Source organism: Podarcis bocagei, assembly GCF_964188305.1.
Source record: "Podarcis bocagei genome assembly, chromosome: 13".
Classification (NCBI taxonomy): Eukaryota; Metazoa; Chordata; class Lepidosauria; order Squamata; family Lacertidae; genus Podarcis; species Podarcis bocagei.
In genome coordinates this window covers 52,654,163-52,676,923 of record NC_138138.1, presented here as the reverse complement: position 1 = coordinate 52,676,923, position 22,761 = coordinate 52,654,163, and the positions used below count along the sequence as shown (strand labels likewise).

Below are 22,761 nucleotides of genomic sequence, written 5' to 3'. Positions count from 1 at the left end.
CCCTGCTTGCCTTCTCCCTCCTCCTTAGGCTCAGTGATGCCGCCACTGCATAACTCAACAAGGGATGAGGATGCGGGACAAAACTAGCAGTCCGTTGGCTCTGCTGCCATCGGCCATGGTTGGTCTTGTCATTGGCTCTGGCTCCACCTAGTGTTGATCTCTTCCCTTTGCACCCCACTAGAGACAGTGTGGTGTAGTGGTTAGAGCGTCCAACTACAGGCCCTGGGAGACCAGAGTTTGAGTACTCGGCCATGAAGCTCGCTGGGTGACACTGGGCCAGTTACTGCCTCTCAGCCTAAACTACCGTATTTTTGCTCTATAAGACTCACTTTTTCTCTCTTAAAAAGTAAGGGGAAATGTGTGTGCGTCTTATGGAGCGAATGCAGGCTGCGCAGCTATCCCAGAAGCCAGAACAGCAAGAGGGATTGCTGCTTTCACTGCGCAGCGATCCCTCTTGCTGTTCTGGCTTCTGGGATTCAGAATATTTTTTTCCTTGTTTTCCTCCTCCAAAAACTAGGTGCGTCTTGTGGTCTGGTGCGTCTTATAGAGCGAAAAATACGGTACCTCGCAGGGTTGTTGGGTGGGGTAATCCATTGAGAAAGGGGAAAAGTGTGTGCACCATCAATCAATCATTAAAGAAATGCATAACCAAAACGGGCACCAGGAATCGTTATTTATTTAATTTATCTCCAACCTCCCATCATCCCCAATTCCACTTCCACCCCACCTGTGCTCGCTGCTGCTGCTGCTGCTGGGAATTGTAGTCCAAAAGATTTGAAGGGCTCAGATATGCAGTTGACACAACTTTGATGGCAGAAAGGGAGAAGGAATTAAAGAACCTTTTAATGAGGGTGAAAGAGGAGAGTGCAAAATATGGTCTGAAGCTCAACATCAAAAAAACGAAGATCATGGCCACTGGGCCCATCACCTCCTGGCAAATAGAAGGGGAAGAAATGGAGGCAGTGAGAGATTTTACTTTCTTGGGCTCCATGATCACTGCAGATGGTGACAGCAGCCAGGAAATTATAAGACGCCTGCTCCTTGGGAGAAAAGCAATGACAAACCTAGACAGCATCTTAAAAAGCAGAGACATCACCTTGCCAACAAAGGTCCGTATAGTTAAAGCTATGGTTTTCCCGGTAGTGATGTATGGAAGTGAGAGCTGGACCATAAAGAAGGCTGATTGCCGAAGAATGGATGCTTTTGAATTCTGGTGCTGGAGGAGACTCTTGAGAGTCCCATGGACTGCAAGAAGATCAAACCTCTCCATTCTGAAGGAAATCAGCCCTGAGTGCTCACTGGAAGGACAGATCCTGAAGCTGAGGCTCCAAGACTTTGGCCACCTCGTGAGAAGAGAAGACTCCCTGGAAAAGACCCTGATGTTGGGAAAGAAGGAGGGCACAAGGAGAAGGGGACGACGGAGGACGAGATGGTGGGACTGTGTTCTCGAAGCTACCAGCATGAGTTTGACCAAACTGCTGGAGGCAGTGGAAGACAGGAGTGCCTGGCCTGCTCTGGTCCAGGGGGTCACGAAGAGTCGGACACAACTAAACGACTAAACTGCAACAACAAGGTTGGTTTGACCTGTTTGTGATCCATTATAAGTGCCCTTCCAGGTTCAAGAGAGGAATTGTAATATTAAATCAACCCATCATTCTACAGTATTGTGGATTAGACGGATCTTCAGTCTGCTCCATCCAGGCTTTCCTTACATTCTTTTGTTTAAAATCTCCCTAAATGTTTCCTTTGCAGCTTTCAGGCAGGGAATTAATACGAAATGACAAAACGGAAAGGTCCCACCGAGATTTGAACTCGGATCGCTGGATTCAGAGTCCAGAGTGCTAACCATTACACCATGGAACCTCGGCTTGTGGGACAGTCGAACGCTATTCGTTCTCTGCTCGTCGGAGAGGAAAGGCGGGGACTCCGTCGGCCAATGGCGTCGCGTCGTTCGGCTCCTGCTTTGCATTTCCGGCTCTTTCCTCGCACTCATTTTGTAGCAAGGCCCCATTCAGAGAACAAAAGAAAAGACTCGCGCGGGGCTGGCGAAGCTGATTGGCCGGGAGGGAAACTGAACGTTCCAACGCTTTGCACTCCCACGCCTTGCCTTTATGCTTCATTCTGTTGTTATTGTAAAGGGTCGTGTTAACCCTCTAGTTGCCGGCGCTTTTTAATTTCCTCCCCTCCCCAACCCCAGATAGTTCAGCTTCGCTCCTTCATTTCCGCTGCCTCTTATCTCCCCGCCCCTTCTGTGCCCCCAAATCATCAGCCCCGCTTGCAAGGCGATCGACTCAGCGACAGCAGGAAAAAAACCCCCCAAAACAGGTTTGTTCAAATGTTTTGTAACCATTACTGGAAATTTGCAGGAAGGCGGGTGATGGAAAGGGGAGGCGAGGCGGGGGGAGAGAAAGAAGGGGCTTTGAACCGTAGTAGAACCAGGTTTTGTTTTGTTTTGTTTTTTAAACCGTATTGCCAAAAAAAAAGTCATTGCAATTATTATAGGAGGGTGATAATAATATTGATGATAAGTAGGGCAGCTGCAAACAGTATCTGTAAATATAGCGCTTTGCAGTATCTAAGGCCCTTCACAACACCCCTGTAAGGAAGATCAGTATGATTGTTCCCCGGCATTCAGGGCCAGATTTAGGTTTCATGAAGCCCTCAGCTACTGAAGGTAATGGGGCCCTTTATATGTCCAGCTGTCCTTTGCCAACAACAAATTGTCACTGTTTTTTGTGTTGGAATATATGCTGTATAGTAATTTATGGACCTCATAGGTACAACACAACACACTGTTGCTGTATGTAGGTTTTAATTTATTTGTTTTTAACCTTATATTTTGGAAATGTACATCCAGGTTTTTTTCTTTAATTTTTGGGGGGACGCCCAAGAGAGTGGGGCCCTAAGCTATAGCTTGTTTAGCTTATATATAAATCCCGCACTGCCTGCATTGCAGGTGGAGACAAGGGCCAAGAGGAGAGTGTCCGTCCCCTGCAGTGTTGCCAGGATGGCACCGTATATACAAAGAATAGAACATAGGTTCCCAAAATGGTCTGTAGGCCACCAGTGGTCTACGAGCTTCGTTCCGATGGTCCACAGCGTGTCCGCATTAAATTATTGTATTTATTTTTAATTCTCTTATTTCTCATATGGTATTTTATTGCGTCCTAATTTCAGGGTCTGGTGCAATAAAATACGCTGTAAGAAATGAGAGAAGCATTAACTAGCAACGGGCATTACACCTTCCACAACAGGCAGGAAAAATATTAAGTGATCCCACCCAGACCCTCAACTAATTTTCAGGAGGTCCATAAAGTTTGGAAACCACCATCCTAGAATGATGGAATTTCCAAGGGGCTTACATGTTGTGTAAGATAATTTACCAGTGGCCAGGAGCAGTTGCCTTACTCTCCAGTTTGTCATAAGCAAAAAGGCGCTGCCAATACCATACAGTTCTGCATAGGAACAAAGATCTCTAGATTGCTCATATAGGTGAATCTTACCCTGTGTATTCCTACCTACAAGACTGTGAGGGGAAGCCAGAGGAGGGAGGTTATTAGACAATCTGACCTTGGGATGACAGCATCCCAAATGGGGCAACCGATCCGATCTTAAGGAACCTATGCATTCAAGAAAGAACTGTGTTAGGATAGCAATGGGGAGCCTCTACATCAGGCACCCCCAACCTGCGACCCTCCAGTTGTTTTGGCCTACAACTCCCATGATCCCCAGCTAACAGGACCAGTGGTCAGGGATGATGGGAATTGTAGTCCAAAACATCTGGAGGGCCGAAGGTTTGGGATGCCTGCTCTAGATAATGTTGGACAACAACTTCAATCCCCTCAGCCAACATGGCCGGTGGCTGATGATAATGGGAGCTGGAGAGCCAGCGGTTACTCACCCCTCTGTTAGGGTAATAATAATAATAATAATAATAATAATAATTTATTATTTATTTATACCCCGCCCATATGGCTGGGCTTCCCCAGCCACTCTGGGCAGCTTCCAACAAAATATTAAAATATAGTAACGCATCAAACAAGGAAGCATTGGTGGTTCAGTGGTAGAATTCTCGCCTGCCACGCGGGAGGCCCGGGTTCGATTCCCGGCCAATGCAACTTGACTTTTGTGGGACGCAGGTGGTGCTGTGGGTTAAACCACAGAGCCTAGGACTTGCCAATCATAAGGTCGGCAGTTCGAACCCCCGCGACGGGGTGAGCTCCCGTTGCTCGGTCCCTGCTCCTGCCAACCTAGCAGTTCGAAAGCACGTCAAAGTGCAAGTAGATAAATAGGTACCGCACCAGCAGGAGGGTAAACGGCGTTTCCATGCGCTGCTCTGGTTCGCCAGAAGCGGCTTAGTCATGCTGGCCACATGACCCGGAAGCTGTACGCCAGCTCCCTCGGCCAATAAAGTGAGATGAGCGCCGCAACCCCAGTTGGCCACGACTGGGCCTAATGGTCAGGGGTCCCTTTACCTTTACCTAATGCAGCAAACATTAAAAGCTTCCCTGAACAGGGCTGCCTTCAGATGTCTTCTAAAAGTCTGGTAGTTGTTGTTCTCTTTGACATCTGGTGGGAGGGCGTTCCACAGGGCAGGCGCCACCACCGAGAAGGCCCTCTGCCTGGTTCCCTGTAACTTGGCTTCTCGCAGCGAGGGAACCACCTTTGAGCATCCTGATGTTGACCAGAGGTGAGGATGAGGCTCCCATCCCTTTCATAAGGAAACCTCTGCTGGATCAGGCCAACCGGGTGCCCCAATGGGAACCCAACAATTAGAATCCAAGTTCCAGAGGCCTCTTCCCTCCAGTTTCCAGCAACTGGGAAGCATGACTGTAGAGGCAGAGAGTAGCCACCCTGGGTAGTAGCCATCGATAGCCGTCTCCTCCTGCTTGCCACTCACACAGAGAGAAGCTGCGCTTTCTGAAATCTTTTCTGCGTGCAGTGTAAAGCCGGGGTGGTCAGTCTGTGGCCCTCCAGATGCTGCGGTCTCTGGCTCCCATCACTCCTAGCAAGCCTGGCGAACGGTCAGGCACGATGGAATTTGTAGTCCAGCAACCTCACGATGGGATTTGTAGTCCAGGAACCATTTAAAGTACGATAACCATCTCCTCCCCCCCCCCAAATTCTGATACTGCAGAGGAAGGAGGCTCTGTGATGGAACACACAGAGCAGGGGTAGGCAAACTAAGACCCGGGGGCCGGATGTGACCCAATCGCCTTCTCAATCCGGCCCGCGGACGGTCCGGGAATCAGTGTGTTTTTCCATGAGTAGAATGTGTCCTTTTATTTAAAATGCATCTCTGGATTATTTGGAGGGCATAGGAATTTATTCATTTTCTCTGTCTCCAAAATATAATAATAATAATAATAATAATAATAATAATAATAATAATAATAATAATAATAATTTTTAATATCCCGCCCTCCCCAGCTGAAGCCGGGCTCAGAGCGGCTAACAACAGTAAAATGATAAAACATTCTAAAATCATTTCATTATAAAATTAATTCAAATCAGATTAATTGCAGCCATTGGGCTAGAGTTCTGTGAGGATTGCCAAAGGAGGGAGTCAGGCTGTGCCCTGGCCAAAGGCCTGGTGGAACAGCTCTGTCTTGCAGGCCCTGCGCAAAGATGTCAAGTCCCGCAGGGCCGTAGTCTCTTGGGACAGAGCGTTCCACCAGATTGGGGCCACAGCTGAAAAAGCCCTGGCTCTGGTTGAGGCCAGCCTAACCTCTCTGTGGCCTGGGACCTTCAGGATGTTTTTATTTGAAGACCGCAAGGTCCTCCGTGGGACATACCAGGAGAGGCGGTCCCGTAGGTACGAGGGTCCTAGGCCATATAGGGCTTTGAAGGTTAAAACCAGCACCTTAAACCTGATCCTGTACTCCACCGGAATATAGTCCATTCCTCCACATGGTCTGACGGACGGTGGACCGCCCCCCTGCTGAAAAAGTTTGCTGACCCCTGGCACAGAGGGACAGTTTTTCCTTACATCATTAGCTGGGAAAAACCCTCTCGTTTTTCCAACTGGAACTTTGACTTGTCCATCGACAAGCTATGCATCCAGCCCCCGCCCACAAGAGGGCGAAGAAACATCACTTACATTTGGCCTCTGTTTTGCTTTTCTGTGTTTCTATTTCCTTTTTTTCCCCCTCCCCCGGGCCCAGCTACATTCTGGTGGGCAGCCTTTTGCCACTGAGGATTGTGGGATCCTTCACGCAGGTCCAAGGGAGGGACTGGGGTTCCTCCTTATGACTGAGTACCTCTCTCTGTCCTTGCCAGAAATCTCTGTGTCTTTGTTGCCAAATCGGAAGCTGGTCTTTCGCCCCTCGCCCTCCCACCTTCCCCTCTCTCCTAATTTTAAGCATGGATTCCACCCAGAAAGAAGCCGCCATCTTGTGCGTGGTGCAGTCGGGAGCGCTGATGATGGAGTACCTGAGAGCCAGCGGAGAAGCATCGTCCGCAGCCGCCTCCCGGCGCCGCTGGGCGTTCCTGCACTCTCTGGGGCAGCGAGGGGGCGAGGAAGACGAGGAGGAAGAGTCGGAGGAGGAGGAGGAGGAAGAGGAAGAGGAGGAAGGAGGAGAGGAAGAGGTCTTGCTGCCCCGGCAAGCCGCCAGCGCCGGGTTGCGCCGCGGTGGCCGCCTCCGTTCGGTGGAAAGGCGTTTCTGGGCCCGACCACGGAGCACCGAGTGGTGGGACCACACGGTCCTGCAGACGTGGGACGACAGCCAGTGGCTGCAGAACTTCCGCATGCGCAAGGCGACCTTCCTGGAGCTGTGCGCCCGCCTCTCGCCCGCCCTGCAGCGCCAGAAGACGCGGATGCGGGTGCCGCTGAGTGTAGAGAAGAGAGTGGCCATTGCCCTGTGGAAGCTGGCCACTTCCGTCTGCTACCGCGACGTGGGGAATCAGTTTGGCGTGGGCCGGTCCACCGCCGGCTCGGTGGTGCTGGAAGTGTGCCGCGCCATCCAGAGGGTCCTGATGCGCGCCACGGTGACGGTGGGCGGCAGCCTGGCGGCCATCATGGCCGGGTTTGAGGAGATGGGCTTCCCCAACTGCGCCGGCGTGGTGGGCACCACACACATGCCCATCCTGTGCCCGCCGCACCAGGCAGCGGAGTACGTCAACTCCAAGGGGTACTATTCCATGGCCTTGCAGGCGTTGGTGGACCACCAGGGCAAGTTCACCCACCTGAGTGCTGGCTGGCCGGGGAAGACGCACGAAGCGAAGATCTTCAACAAGTCCACCTTGTTCAGCAAAGGCCAGGAAGGGACCCTCTTTGCCCTGGGCCCCATGGACATCAACGGGGTCTCTGTGCCCAGGGTCATCCTGGGCGGACCGGCCTACCCTCTCCTCCCGTGGCTGATGGTGCCCTACACAGAAGACCTGGACAGTGCCAAGGAGGCCTTCAACGCCACCTTGAGCCGGTGCCAGGAGCCCTTGGAGGAGGCCTTCAGCCGGCTGAAGGGCCGCTGGCGGTGCCTGACGGGCCGCAACGACTGCGCGGTGGATAACCTGCCCCGCCTCATCTCGGCCTGCTGCGTCCTGCACAACATCTGCGAGGAGAAAGGCGAGGCCTACGAGGAGACGTGGGAGGCTGAGGCCAAGCAGCTGGCCGCCACTTTTGAGCAGCCTCTCCAGAGACCGGACACCCGCATCAAGCCGGCGGCCAGGTCCGAGAGGGTCCGAGATGCCCTCTGCGCCTACATTGCCAGCACGGCGTGAAGGGGGAGTGGGAAAATGTTCTGGCAGCCATTTTGAGGGGCGGAAGGAATCTTCGCTCCTGAGGCCTACGAAGGCCTCCATCCTAGGTCTGGTCACCTGGGATGAAGCCCTGTTGGATCCAACTTCTGGGGAGACATGTATAGGGTTGCTTAGAGAGCCTCCCGGCTGATTTTAGCATAAAATGTGAGAAAGGTTTGGGTGAGGTTGACTTTCCTCCCTTGATAGCCATGTGGGGGAAATTAGTTTTCCGAAAGCTTGCCCACCAGGGATGAAGTCACCGTTTGCCACCTCCTGAAAACATTACTTGTGTGGCAAAGGTTCACCCCCAGATGTACAGTTAACTGATGACCAGGTTGCATTTTATAGGCTCTTTGTTCCTCTGGGAAAGGTGGCAATTTCTCTGCCACCAGAATGGTTGGGTGAACTGGTTCTTGACAAGCCTTTGGGGGTTCCTCTGTAGAAATAGCAAACCCCATGGAGATGTCTCCAGAGAAAACAACAACCCATGTGGTGTGGATTTGACCTTCTAGGAGCTCAGTTTTCAGTCCCAAATGATATGCGGAGCCTGTTGCGCTCCAAACGGTCCTGGACTACAAATCCCATCATCCCTGACCATCAGACACATTTGTGGGTGTCTGATGGGAGATGGAGTCCACCAACATCTGGAGAGCTGCAAGTTCATCCTTGTGTGTATGTGGGTGCACTTCTGATTCCATGTTGTGTTGCTAATGCAGCCGTTCTTGTGTTTCCCTCTCTTCCTCCTGGAAAGGGGAGTCCCCAGAGCTCTCGCTAATACACTGTGTGGTATTTTGCTCGCCTGGGGTCCCTAGCCACTCGCTCCAGGAGAACAGGGAAATGGAAAATCACAAGGCTGATGCTGTCGTCAGGGACAGGTGTGATTCCTCCTAAAAGAGGGAGTGGGCCGGGTCTGTATCCCACATAAACACACTTTTTCTTTTCTAGGGTCTTCCTGAATTGGGATTCTGTCAGAATAGCAGCCCTTACAGGAACGTTTGCGCTTTGATATATGTGTGGGTAGTTGCAGTTACGTTGTTGTCATTATTATTATTATTATTATTATTATTATTATTTTAAAAGATGCAAAATGGTGTTCTGGATTTACCGCTGCTTCTTGCAGGAATTGTGGAGGCAGGATACCGCTTTACCAGTTTACAAAGAGGAAGGTGGGGATTATTTCTGCCCCTTTTGCCACCACTCGACTTTCCCAATCTCCCTCTCTGCAGGACAGTAGATAAGAAACAGTCGTCAAATCCCATTAGCATTAGATTTGTAGGACTAACTTGCCCTTTACACCCACAAGAGCTCTGGCCGTGAATTTCTTCACTCTGCTGGCTGATATGCCCCTTCCAGGTGGGATTAAACTGTTCCAGTTCCTGTCTCCCTTTTCCCCACATCTGTTGTAAACAAAATCTGCCCTTTCCCCTTACCGGGTATCCAAGAGCCCATTTAGAGTCCTTACGTAGGTTCCCTATTGGTAGGAGAGAATAACAGAGGCCAACCAGAGAATATGGAGAAGCAAAGCTGCTAGTAAGCCTGATCTTTATTAAAATATTGCAACAGGGTCTTCCCCCACGATAAGAAGAATGGAATCCATTATCTCTCTCACACACACCCGCCCAGTTGATTTAATTCACACAGCATGTGCCAAGTGTGCAAGAGGGAGGTTTGTGTTTGCAAAAACGCCCTACTCCAAAGCTTCACACTTAGGTGCTGACAGGTGAGAATGTTTACAGTGGTGCCTCGCAAGACGAAATTAATCCGTTCCGCGAGTCTCTTCATCTAACGGTTTTTTCGTCTTGCGAAGCAACCCTATTAGCGCTATTAGCGGATTAGCGGTTTAGCGGCTATTAAAGGCTTAGCGGCTATTAAAGGCTTAGCGGCTATTAAAGGCTTAGCGGATTAGCGGCTAAAAGGCTATTAGCGGCTTAGAAAAAGGGGGGGAAAGCGGGGGGGAAATCGGAACACTTGCAAGACGTTTTCGTCTTGCAAAGCAAGCCCATAGGGAAAATCGTCTTGCGAAGCAGCTCAAAAATGGAAAACCCTTTCATCTAGCGGGTTTTCCGTCTTGCGAGGCATTCGTCTTGCGGGGCACTACTGTACCTCCCTCTGGACTATAAGGAGGAGGGGATCAGGATCCGAACCCAGGACTTAACCCCCTTCCAGCCATCACAGCTATATTTTCTTAGTAGGGATTTCCCCCAGAGTGGATCCCCTCGTGTACAAATCCTCTGGCAACCGTCGGTCCCTTTACCTTCGCGGGAAAGCGCATGATGTGCAAGTTGTTAATAATAAAAACATGTAAATTAAGTTGTGGTAGTTCTTTCTTATTGATTTATTTCAGGCTCTGAATGCATTGCTAGTGGTGCGGTCGTCAGTAGGTGGTTACAGATCCACGATCTGGATTAAAAACAGGTCTGGGGTTTGCACGATGCACCGGGTGGGGGGTGGAAAGAGGTGACAGGAATGCAAGAAGGTTAAAGAATATTGGGAAATGATATACAGTGGTGCCCCGCAAGACGAATGCCTCGCAAGACGGAAAACTCGCTAGACGAAAGACTTTTCCGTTTTGGAGGTGCTTCGCAAAACGAATCTATGGGCTTGCTTCGCAAGACGACAATGTCTTGCGAGTTCCTGCGGGTTTCCCCCCTCCCCCCCTTTTTCTAAGCCGCTAAGCCGCTTATCAGCTGATCCGATAAGCTGCTAAAAGCCGCTAATAGCGCTAATCCGCTAATCCGTCAATGAGCTTGCTTCGCAAGATGAAAAAACCACTAGACGAAGAGACTCTCAGAACAGATTCTTTTCGTCTTGCGAGGCACCACTGTATAATGAATTGAAAAAAATGTTGGAAAAAACCCTTTGTTAAAAAACCAGAATCTTTCCTGCTCGGAATTTTGGATCATGATATAAGAGGGAAATTGGAGGTTGTTTATTTAACAGCAGCAAGAATCTTATTAGCACAAGTATGGAAAACAGAGAAAACACCAACAAAGGAAGAATGGCAAGCCAGGCTTATGGACTACACGGAACTGGCTAAGCTGACAGGGAGGAGACAAGAGGGAACATCAATTTCAAAAAGGAGTGGGAACCACTTATAAACTCTGTAAAAAGGCAGTTTAAATATTTGGACCCATTGGCAGGTTTTGACTAAACCTTCTCAACTATATAAGAGGTAAAATCAGCAGGGTACAGAATTTGTTTAATAAATCAATACGGAAATACAGAGGAAGCCAAAGAGAGGGGAGGGGAGAAATATGGATATATAAATTGTTCAGTTAAGATTTGTGGAAAATTTGTTGTTATACAGTGGTACCTCAGGTTAAGTACTTAATTCGTTCCGTTGGTCCGTTCTTAACCTCAAACTGTTCTTAACCTGAAGCACCACTTTAGCTAATGGGGCCTCCCTCTGCTGCCATGCGATTTCTGTTCTGATCCTGAAGCAAAGTTCTTAACCCGAGGTACTATTTCTGGGTTAGCGGAGTCCATAACCTGAAGCGTCTGTAACCCGAGGTACCACTGTAATTTGAAAATTCAATGGCTGTGTTTCTTGGAAGTTTGGGTGCAACTTGGCTTGCAGAAGAGATGTTTGCAAGGGGTTGTGATCAATAGTGTGAGGGCCATCCACATTCCTTGCAGCTTTAACTCAGTGGCTCTCAAGCTTTTTTCACGGGGCCACACTTTCTGAATAAAAATTTGCTCACACAAATTTGCTCCACAAATTTTCTACTGATCTGTTGGAAAACAAGAAGCAACAACCAGCAGCGATGCTTCCTTTATAACAGAACACAACTACTTTATGATATGATTGTGGGACCTCCAGAAAGTATATAACAATGCAACTACATAGAAACATGCAGTGCTTTTTTTCTAAAAAAAATATAATGTTTAGAGGTACTCTCATATCATATCATATCAAGGGGTGATATGATAGCCATGTTCAAATATATAAAAGGATGTCACATAGAGGAGGGAGAAAGGTTGTTTTCTGCTGCTCCAGAGAAGCGGACACGGAGCAATGGATCCAAACTACAAGAAAGAAGATTCCATCTAAACATTAGGAAGAACTTCCTGACAGTAAGAGCTGTTCGACAGTGGAATTTGCTGCCCAGGAGTGTGGTGGAGTCTCCTACTTTGGAGGTCTTTAAGCAGAGGCTTGACAACCATATGTCAGGAGTGCTCTGATGGTGTTTCCTGCTTGGCAGGGGGTTGGACTCGATGGCCCTTGTGGTCTCTTCCAACTCTAGGATTCTATGATTCATTTTCCTACGCATATTGAAATGCGGCCCCTCCATAAGGCCCAACTTAGATTCGCAAAATTTTTAGGGGAATGTGTACCCCTGCGTCCCCCCAGAAAAAAAAAGCACTGGCAACGTGAATCATTCCCCAAATATAATTATGGACGAGCCTATTACACAGGCACCTTAAGTATGTATACAAACTCAGTGAGAGATGTGAGCTTGCTTTTGCCAAGTAATCTCATTTATATTACCGTATTTATTGCTCTGTAAGACTCACTTTTTCCCTCCTAAAAAGTAAGGGGAAATGTGTGTGCGTCTTATGGAGTGAATGCAGGCTGCGCAGCTATCCCAGAAGCCAGAACAGCAAGAGGGATTGCTGCTTTCTCTGCGCAGCGATCCCTCTTGCTGTTCTGGCTTCTGAGATTCAGAATATTTTTCTTCTTGTTTTCCTCCTCCAAAAACTAGGTGCGTCTTGTGGTCTGGTGTGTCTTATAGAGCGAAAAATGCGGTAGGTCTAATTTGAGACACTCATTTCCTCATCCACACAAAGAAGCCGTTCTCTTTTCTGGTATTAATACTAAAGGAACCCCTGACCATTAGGTCCAGTCATGGCCGACTCTGGGGTTGCGGCACTCATCTCGCTTTGTTGGCCGAGGGAGCCGGCGTACAGCTTCCGGGTCATGTGGTCAGCATGACTAAGCCGCTTCTGGCGAACCAGAGCAGCACACAGAAACGCCGTTTACCTTCCCGCTGGAGTGGTACCCATTTATCTACTTGCACTTTGACGTGCTTTCGAACTGCTAGGTTGGCTGGAGCTGGGACCGAGCAAGGGGAGCTCAACCCCTCGCGGGGATTCGAACCGCCAACCTTCCAATCGGCAAGCCCTAGGCTCTGTGGTTTAGACCACAGCGCCACCCGCGTCCCTGATCTTAATACTATACTGCACTAAATGTTTAAATGTTGCTTTGATTGTCCTGCCACACTTGCTACACCCTTTGAGAACCCCGGCTTCAACCTATCAGCTAACACTTTTATCTCTCTGATGTGTAGACTGATATTCTCAGGTTGTGGTTTTAACCATCCAGGGGTCAGAATAGAAGTGGAATTTTTTTAATATTATTTTTTGCCCTGCCCTTTTAGTGACATTTCAGTGATTTCTTTATAACTTCTAAGCTTGGCATAATGCAAATATACAGTCACACACATATTGAATGTGCATAAATTTGGGGGGGCTGCCTGTATTATGAGGGAGACACTCTGGGTGAAGTAGTCCTCTCCATCACACTACAGTGGTACCTCAGGTTAAGTACTTAATTCGTTCCGGAGGTCCATTCTTAACCTGAAATTGTTCTTAACCTGAAGCACCACTTTAGCTAATGGGGCCTCCTGCTGCTGCCGCACCGCCGGAGCACAAGTTCTGTTCTCATCCTGAAGCAAAGTCCTTAACCCGAGGTACTACTTCTGGGTTAGCAGAGTCTGCAACCTGAAGCATCTGTAACCTGAAGCGTACGTAACCCGAGGTACCACTGTACTTCACCAAAAGTACACTTTAAAAAAAGCACGCAAAAATGATTCAGACATAAATACCGGGTACTTCTTGTTATACAGTTATTGATACGTATGTGTCTTCCTTTCCATGGGGGAGGAAATGTACGTCTTGGAAATTTTCTGGAGAACCCTAGAAAGGAATGAGTCCCACTACATATTTTTAAAGGAAATACATTTTTATTACATGGTGCATATAGATTTCAACGCAAGGAACTATTTAAACAAGCAACCAAAAACATCCCAATACAAGCCATAACTGGGGGGGGGGGTGCGGTGGGAAATATTATTTATAATAATAATACCTGAAAGTTTGGAGAAAAAGAAAAAAAAAGAAATTAAAGATATTTTTTAAACGAACCTAAATGGGGGGAAATTACTCGTTTTGATTTCAAACAGGCATGTCATGAAACGTTTGCAAATGACACCGGCTTGGTAATCCAAGCCACTCACACACACATCCAAAAGCAAACAAATCTTAAAATTCTACAGGAGACGGGGTGTTTATGCAGGTATGTGAAAATCAGATTTCTGGCATATTACATTCAGAGACAATCCCTTCCACTCCACAGACCCTAACAGGGTGCAAACAGAGCTGAAAAACCTATGACTCTGAGTGTTGTTGCCACGAGTCCCAAGCAGTGGGGCATGTGGTCTTGGGGGTGATGGGAATTGGGGGGTCCTGGAAGACCCCGAGTTTCCCATTCATTCTGTACAAGCACCCTGCTTGGGCCACGATCCTTTGCCACAAGGCATCTTACCTACGCAAGACAGCAATGTCTTACCTGTGCAAGACCAGGATACTGAGAATTGAGCAAAGCAGCCGATCGGCTCCTTTTGAGTCTTACCCGTCGGGTCGCAACTTGCAAAAGGCTTTCCTTAAACAGGCTCTTCCGCTTTCGCAGTTCAGCACCAGAGCTGGGAGAAATCTGATGGGAGCCCCAACTTTTCCCCCACCCACCGCAGAGCATCTCAGTGGTAGGAAAGGTTGCAGCCCTCAGGCCACTCTTCACTTACCTGCAAAGTCCTCTTGGGAGTCCCAATTTGCAAACCGCTGGTTGAGGGTAAAAACAACAGCAAAAAACAACAAAAAATGACCCTCTGGGTCCCTTCCAACTCTGAGTCTATGAAAACCTCATTTCTAAATGTGTAAATGCTAGCAGTCACTAGGTGAAGGCCCAAGCTACTAGTCCCTAAGAAACCATCTCCCTTTCTCAGAGGAGAGCGCTACACTTGAGGCCGTAAGGTGACGTCTCCATCCTCTTGTAAAGTCACCCGGCAGTGTGATCCCATCACAAAGGTTTTATTAGATAATATATATATATATATATATAAATTTACATACATAAATGTTTGGGGCAGGGGGGTGGGGGGCAGGAGTGTTTGTGCTCTAGGGCCAAGGCCTCCAGAAAGCCGACGGAGGCGCCAGGATCCTCTTGGCTGAGGCGGCGGCGTCTCGGCTGTGTCTCTGTTGGCCCGCGCTGGAGCAAGCGGGGTCTGGGCTCTGTAAGGATTCGCTCAGCGGCTTCACGGGGGAGCAGAAGCCCTCGGGGGTCCGGGGAGGCGATTCCTCCAGCGAAGGGCTAGGAGAGAAGACGGCGAGGGTCCAGTCTTGGCTCTGGGGCTCCGGCTTGGAGGCCAGGTAGAGGTGCAATGTGTCCAGCAGGTGGCTTTGGACGGACGGGTGGGTTTGCTGGATGAAAGCGGCGAGACCCAGGAGACACTCCCGGAAGCCCATCATGTAGCAGGTCTGGAGGGTCCCGTCTTCCGAGGGGTCGGCTCCTGGAGGGGGCAGAATTGGGGAGCCAGGGAGAAGGCTGGTCACTCAAACCCTAGGGAGGTGGGTCTCCACAGCCTTGCAGGGAGTCGGGCTAGATCTCAACTCTGCAAGGCTGTGGCTCTAGAGTCCATAGAACCAGCGTGGGATGGAACCTAAGCAGTCAAGTCCAACACTTCCTGTTTGCCTAGAGTGGACGCAGACAGGGGGATGTTCCCTCTGCCAGGTAGATGGGCGTGGCCCCGGAAGACCCCGTAAAAGGGCCAGACACGCAGCCACCTTCCTCTTTCGCTGCTCACTTCTGATACTGGCATATTTTGCTGTCTGCTGGCTCTCAGCCAGCAACACACGGGCTCTTCTGTAACTCCAAGCTAAAACCTGCCTTCAGGGAACCTACGGCGAGCTGAATGCGAGTAAGCTTCTTGTTGTTACTTTTCAAAGAAGGCGGTTGCGCCTTTATTCTTTTCGAGAGGGGATAAAAGGGGAATTTGCCAGGAACAAACCCAAGCTGGACAAAGCCAGATTGGACTGCTTAAGTAAAGGTAGAGGGACCCCTGACCATTAGGTCCAGTCGTGGCCGACTCTGGGGTTACGGCACTCATCTCGCTTTACTGGCCGAGGGAGCTGGCGTACAGCTTCCGGGTCATGTGGCCAGCATGATTAAGCCGCTTCTGGCGAACCAGAGCAGCGCACGGAAACACCGTTTACCTTCCCGCCAGAGTGGTACCTATTTATCTACTTGCACTGGTGTGCTTTCAAACTGGTAGGTTGGCAGGAGCAGGGACCGAACAACGCGCGCTCACTCCATCGCGGGGATTCAAACTGCCGACCTTCTGATTGGCAAGCTCTAGGCTCTGTGGTTTAACCCACAGCACCACCCGCGTCCCTCTTAAGTAAAGAGATTCAAATGAATCAACCAACTAGCTTTGTGCTACATACTGGGGAATGTACTCTGCTACTAACTCACTAGTGTGAGTGAGGAAGGATAATATTTAATCAAGATGTCCTCTCCTACTATCTGCAACATTCAAAACACTCAGGAGGTGGGTGCAGCCCTCTGGGCCTCCCCACCTGGCCCTCGGGACTCTTAAGCTCCTCCCACTGCCCAGGCCACGCCCATCTCTGTCCCTCCCTCAGCATCCTTGTCTGGATGGAGGGTGGGTGTGGAAATTTCTGGCTTTGGCAAGGTGAGAATGGGGACTCCCCATGCATTGAAGAACAGGGAGCAAAGTATTCGAGCAACTCACAAACACTCTCACGGACCTGGCCTACCCAGGTCTCTCTGATATAGCCACATACACGCCCCCCAGCGCCCACCATGAAGGTCATTTGTACCCTGGGGTTTAGCTGCGTTCATCTCCCGCAGGTATCCTACAGCAATCTCCAGGATCTCTGCTTTCTCCACCTTGGGGTTCTTCAGAGTCTGTAAAGAAAGAGACCCGAGAAGAAGGGGGCTGAAGGGGAAACTTTTGCAGGGAATAGGCAGTGGCTAGGGGGCAGAGCGACGGATCAGCGTGCTGACAGTCCCGGGTTCAGCTATCGGCAGGTCTAGGGAGCATAGCTGTCAACTTACAGATTTGAAAATAAGGGACCAGCAGCCTCGGAAATAAGGGATCAGCAGCCAAAATAAGGGATTTTCCAAGCACAGGTGTGTTCAACTTCTGAGCCCCTCCGAGCCAAAGGCAGAAAGTCCAGCCAGCAGCCAAACGAAGCCTCAAACGGTGGTTCCCACAGCGCAGCAACCCGGCAAAGGGGATGCAGCAAGGGAAACCACTGTCACCTCTCCGCTGGGAAGCGCTGAGCAAAGGCGAGTCCCCAGGCAACACGGCCGATTTGATTGGCACAAGGCATGCAAGCTCCACCCCCCAGTCGTTCTCAGACTCCTTATTGGGTGAGCAACGCAGCCAAGCAACCCAGTTGGAGCCTCCCTCCTCCCTGGCCAGCAGGGAGGGAGGGAGAGGAGCTGCTTCCTTTGAAACCCGGGAAATTTAAGGGACATCATCAATAAGGGACAGCAGTGGGACACAGCGCTGGGATAAGGGACTTTCCCGCCAAATAAGGGACGGTTGACAGCTATGCTAGGGAGGGCTGGGACAGCGAAGGACACCTCCCACGTGCAGATCCTTCTCGCCTTGCTGACCCCCCACCCCACCCAGGATCCACTGCTGCTAACCAACAACAGGGATTTTGCAAATCACTGCGCAAGTGCCAACTTACTCTTGGGGAACATGGACAGGATAGACAAGACAGGAATAACGGTAGAGAATACCTGATCAAGTCTCCGGGGGCCACCTATTTCTCTGCCAATTCCTTTTAAGCAAAGCCTTCCTTTTAGAGCAGAGTCATGTAGAGCAATAGCTCCACCTGCTGGCAGTTGAAGAAATAAACGCACAATCCACTTCAATGCACTTTAAGGGGGTTCAATTAGCGCTAAGGCCTCCTTGGGAAATCGGAAGGCCACAAAGTTAACGCAGACCCACGGGTCTGACACTATCCCAAACGGCAGCGGTTATGTTCTCAGGGAGAAGTCCTAGCTAGGACTTGCAGGGAATGGGATGGGGGGGCTGTGGGGAGCAGGAGGGGCAGGCTGGCTGCAGGGGGCACCTCCTCACTGACCTGGCTGTGGGTCCTTTGCAGAAGCAGCAGGCGCAGTTCCTCCAGGCTCCGATTGATGCGGTCGCGGCGACGCTTCTCCGCCAGGGGCTTCAGCATCTGAATAGACAAACAATTGGGGGGGTTGACCCCTGGGTGGGGTGGGCAGCCGCTTTGATAGATAGGCACTGATACACTCCGTTGCAGAGCAGGATCCTCCCTTCCCATGAAGAGGTTGTGCCAAGAAGTTTCTTAGTTCTCCAAATGTACCCATCAACTACCCCACCCCCAAAAAAGGGTTGGGGGTAGTGAAGACAACACAGAGCTGAATGGGGCCAATGGTCACCTTGCTCCTTGTCAGCCCCCTCTCCTCCCCTCACCCCCCCCATTTTGGATGCTACAATGCCCCCTCTCTCTATTCCACTCCTTATCCCACCAGGCAGGCAAATTTTCTAGGTTGGATGGAGCCAGGGCCGCATTTAGGTTTGATGAGGCCCTCAGCTACTGGAGGTAACGGGGCCCTTTATATGTCCAGCGGTCCTTTGTCAACAACAAATTGTCACTGTTTTGTGTGTTGACTATATGCTCTATGATCATTTATGGGCCTAATAGATATCTAAAGAGATGCGGGTGGCGCTGTGGGTTAAACCACAGAGCCTAGGACTTGCCGATCAGAAGGTCGGCGGTTTGAATCCCCACGACAGGTGAGCTCCCGTTGCTCAGTCCCTGCTCCTGCCAACCTAGCAACTCGAAAGCACATCAAAGTGCAAGTAGATAAGTAGGTACCACTCCGGTGGGAAGGTAAACGGTGTTTCTGTGCGCTGCTCTGGTTCGCCAGAAGCGGCCTAGTCTTGCTGGCCACATGACCCGGAAGCTGTACGCCGGCTCCCTCGGCCAGTAAAGCGAGATGAGTGCCGCAACCCCAGTCGGCCACGACTGGACCTAATGGTCAGGGGTCTCTTTACCTTTACCTAGATATCTCAAGCCATTTGCCCATGTTGCCCTGCAATCAGTCCATGCAGAATGTAGGCACCCTATATATAGAAAGGAGCAAACCAGTGATATTTTAGGGAGCAGGCTAGCAGGCGGGGCCCATTAACACAAAACACTGTTGCTGTATGTAGGTTTTATTTGTTTTTTATCTTATATTTGGGGGGGAATTCCCCTTTGAATTTTTTGGCGGCCCCCAAGAGAGTGGGGCCCTAAGCTATAGCTTGTTTAGCTTATACATAAATCCGGCACTGGATGAAGTGAGTCTGTCATCGTCCCGTCCGCCCACCCCCTCCGCGCAGGCACAGCAGTAGGTAGCGCTTTTGCTGCCTCCTAGAGGCAGCGAGGCAAATAGCTGTGTGTGGGAGGATGCTATTTTTTCTAGGATGAATGGCCCTTCATTTCACATTCAAAAAGGGAACCAAACCCTGTAACCTCGACATTAACATCAGGCTGGGATCGCAGGCCTGCTTTCTTGAAAAGGTTTCTGTCAAAATCCACACAGCTCTGTTCTTCTTGGTGCCTGCTCAAAGCCTTTGGGTTTAAGCAAGCCTGCCCAACCTAGTAGTTCGAAAGCACGTCAAAGTGCAAGTAGATAAATAGGTACCACTCCGGCGGGAAGGTAAACGGCGTTTCCGTGCGCTGCTCTGGTTCGCCAGAAGTGGCTTAGTCATGCTGGCCACATGACCCGGAAGCTGTACACTCGGCCAGTAAAGCGAGATGAGCGCCGCAACCCCAGAGTCAGCTACGACTGGACCTAATGGTCAGGGGTCCCTTTACCTTTACCTGGTTAGGTAGAATTTTGACCTGCCTGTTTTCATCTGTTTTGGATTTTGTTTTTGTTTTTTAGTTTATCGCCAATTTTAAATTGTTGAATGTTTTAAATAGTTGTTCTCACCCATAATTGTATTATTTTATTCCAGCTGCAAACCACTTTGAGGTGGGTTTGTTTGTTTGTTTGCCTGTTTGTTTTTCAATGAAGCGGTGTATCAATTTTATGAAATTAAATAAAATGTGTCGAGCATCAGAGCATTAATGTGAAATCCGTTGTTCTTTATCTAATGTGGGGGCAAATCTAAAACGCATCTGCGGCTTCCTTGATATTCTGCCCATCACAGCTGCCTCCTGCCCCAGGTCAGGCATCTTCCTGTCTCCGGCTGAGCTCATTTTCCTCCGCAGGGACCCGCGGACCTAGTCCGACGAGCTGGGTGGCAGAGCAGCCTTGCACCCAGATTTTAGCCGTAACATTCTGCAAAATCCACTAGATAAGGAACACACTTTCTCCTTCAGCTGAGCCCTCCCCGATCCTACTTGAAAACCGCCCCCTTCCCAAATGCCCAGGAAGCAATTCCCATAAAGCCCCCTCCCTCCCGCCTCCCCTGGTAAAATGGGAGGGGCCGGGAGCAGCCAGGACTTTTTTCTGCCTGGAAGAATTTGCAACTTCTTGGCTTGTTGCAGAATCGCTTTCCTCGCCCCACCCTTTCAATTCTCCCTTGAATTGAAACCAGCCCCAAACTGCATCCCATCAGATCGAAAACCCGCCAGGCCTTTAGAGACAGCATTAAGAAAAGTTTGCCATATTGCACGTGAAATTATTTCGCCCAGTTATAAGAAAACAAAAGATCATTTTGCAGGTCCTTCCTGCAAATTATGCAACTCCTTTTGGCACAACCACCGAACAGGCAAAAAAAAATAAATACTCCCCCCTCCTCCGATATATACACACGTTACTTTGTTTCAGAGCATCACGTGTTGGCGTTGTTGTTTGTTAATTATTGCGATGACCGTCTGTATGTTTTCCGTAGCTAATGCCGGCACTTTCACCGCGGACTCAGCGCCCTGGCACAAGATATAAGCTCCTGAGGGTTGCAGCGAAAGTTAGTCCTACTCAAGAGTATACCCATTGGAAATTAAGGGCACGGCGAGCTTAGCTCCATTCAGTGGGACTACTCCCTGTGTGTGTACAGTATTGTGACGCACCCGTGCAAGAAGAAAGGGGGAGAGTGGTCTGCGCTGCTGCAAAACTGATATACTCATTCATTCATTTATTCTATTCCGCCCCGCCGCCCCCAGGAGACGCCAGCAACAAAACAACACAAATTCAAAACATTACAAGACAAACATTTAAAGACAATCAAATCTCACAGCTCAATAAATTCATGGTGGCCAAGATCAAAACCTCAGCCAAGTGCCTGGATGGAGGATATATTTATTTTAAATCCTCTCCAAAAAAAGTCCACCAAGCCGAGCCAGGCGCCCCCCAGGGAAGGGCAGAGGGCGAGTTCTTCCTTCAGGGGGGTAGCCAAGGCGCAAGTGTGGGGCTCCACGGCTCCTGTCACCCCCGATCCCGAACGCCGTCCCCTCCCCTGATCCGCGCGCAGCCCTTGCGCAAGAGATGCGCCCAGCAGGGCGCGCGCCATCTCCGCACACCTCCCTCCAGAAAAGACCACACAGAGCAAACCAGCGCGCTTCTGTGGCTAAGGAGCCGGTCCTCTCTTTCCGGGGTGGGGAAGATCTGCGTCCCCCCCCCCCCATCCCCGGGTAATTCCCGGAGTGTGGCCAATGGCCAGGGTTGGTGGGAGCCGGCGGGGCGCAGCAGCAGCGCCAGGCGAGCCTGGATGGCGGTGCGTAGGCGAGGAGCTGGGTTCAAATCCTCCCACTCAGCTGCCGGGTGACCCTGGGCCGGTGGCACCCGGTCAGCCCAACCTACCTCGGGGTTGTAGGGACAAAATGGAGAGGACCACATTGAGCTCCTTGAAGGATGGATAGATTAGATAGATAGATAGATAGATAGATAGATAGATAGAGATGATAAATAGATATAGATAGATAGATAGATAGATAGATAGATAGATAGATAGATAGGTAGATAGATAGATAGATAGATAGATAGACAGACAGACAGACAGACAGACAGATAGATAGATAGATAGATAGATAGATAGATAGATGATAGACAGATAGATAGAGATGATAAATAGATATAGATAGATAGATGATAGATAGATAGATAGATAGATAGATAGATGAAAGATAGATGAAAGATAGATAGATAGATAGATAGATAGAGATGATAAATAGATAGATAGATAGATAGATAGATAGATGATAGACAGATAGATAGATGAAAGATAGACAGATGAAAGATAGATAGATAGATGAAAGATAGATATAGATAGATAGATAGATAGATGATAGATAGATAGATGATAGATAGATAGATTATAGATCCACTTTCTCTGGGTCAATCCTCCATACACACCCACCCTCTTAGCTGTCTACGCTGAGCCCCCCCAAAAAAACCCCTGCCCCCCACTTTCCTTCCCCTGATGCAGCCCATATACCTTTCTCACCCCTCCTGGCTCGGAGCTCTCCGTAGTCACCATCGCCTCCGGGCTCTCTCCTGGCAAGCCTGCCTTTCCCCCCGGGGACGATGGTCAAAGTGAGCCAGCGACCCCCGCCCTCCTTTCCCTCCTCCTCCTCTTTTAATGACCCGCGTCAGGCGCAGCACACATCTGGGGGAGTGAGTTTGATCCGTCCCTTTCAGCAGCACGCGCGCGCCCGCGCGCGCACACACTCTATGGGTGTGAAATGTGGGGGGGGAGGGGACGGGACACCCAAATGTTAAAACTTTCACAAGCAGTCAGTACCTCCTTCCCCCAAAGTACTGGAAGGGATCACCATCAGATTGGCTTGGCTCAGAGTGGGTTGCAATAATTTGCATGTCAACTTTTTTCTTTTAAATTAAATTATACTTTTCAACTTTATACACTTCCCTAATTTTTCAATCATTTGGACATTTCAAAACTTGGCTTCCTTCCCCCTCTTTCTACGGCTCCTTAAATTTATTGTTAATCTAGTCTGTGTATCCAAATTAACTTA

General features: G+C 49.7%; 2 protein-coding genes across 7 annotated transcripts; one reads left to right on the top strand and one right to left on the bottom strand.

Annotated features, from left to right (window-relative positions):
• The first annotated feature begins 1,973 nt into the window (after positions 1–1,973).
• LOC308572099 (uncharacterized protein) lies at positions 1,974–8,334 on the top strand. Of its 2 annotated transcripts, none has more exons than XM_081167979.1 (2): positions 1,974–2,325; positions 6,363–8,334. In XM_081167979.1, the coding sequence occupies exon 2, from the start codon at positions 6,364–6,366 to the stop codon at positions 7,717–7,719; it is 1,356 nt and encodes a 451-aa protein (XP_081024105.1). In that variant the 5' UTR covers positions 1,974–2,325; position 6,363; the 3' UTR covers positions 7,720–8,334. The 2 variants fall into 2 exon arrangements, with proteins under 2 accessions (XP_081024105.1, XP_081024104.1); XM_081167978.1 differs by having other exon boundaries at positions 6,280–8,334.
• Positions 8,335–13,711: 5,377 nt separating this feature from the next.
• On the bottom strand, positions 13,712–22,395 carry HES7 (hes family bHLH transcription factor 7). 5 transcript variants are annotated; one of them, XM_081168226.1, is made up of 4 exons: positions 22,233–22,395; positions 17,914–18,009; positions 16,615–16,720; positions 13,712–15,302 (listed from the first exon to the last, which is right to left on the bottom strand). In XM_081168226.1, exons 1-4 carry the CDS (start codon positions 22,263–22,265, stop codon positions 14,911–14,913), a joined length of 627 nt encoding a protein of 208 aa, XP_081024352.1. In that variant the 5' UTR covers positions 22,266–22,395; the 3' UTR covers positions 13,712–14,910. The 5 variants fall into 5 exon arrangements, with proteins under 5 accessions (XP_081024352.1, XP_081024351.1, XP_081024353.1 ...); XM_081168225.1 differs by having other exon boundaries at positions 22,224–22,394; XM_081168227.1 differs by having other exon boundaries at positions 16,633–16,720; positions 22,224–22,390.
• Between the last annotated feature and the right edge of the window lie 366 nt (positions 22,396–22,761).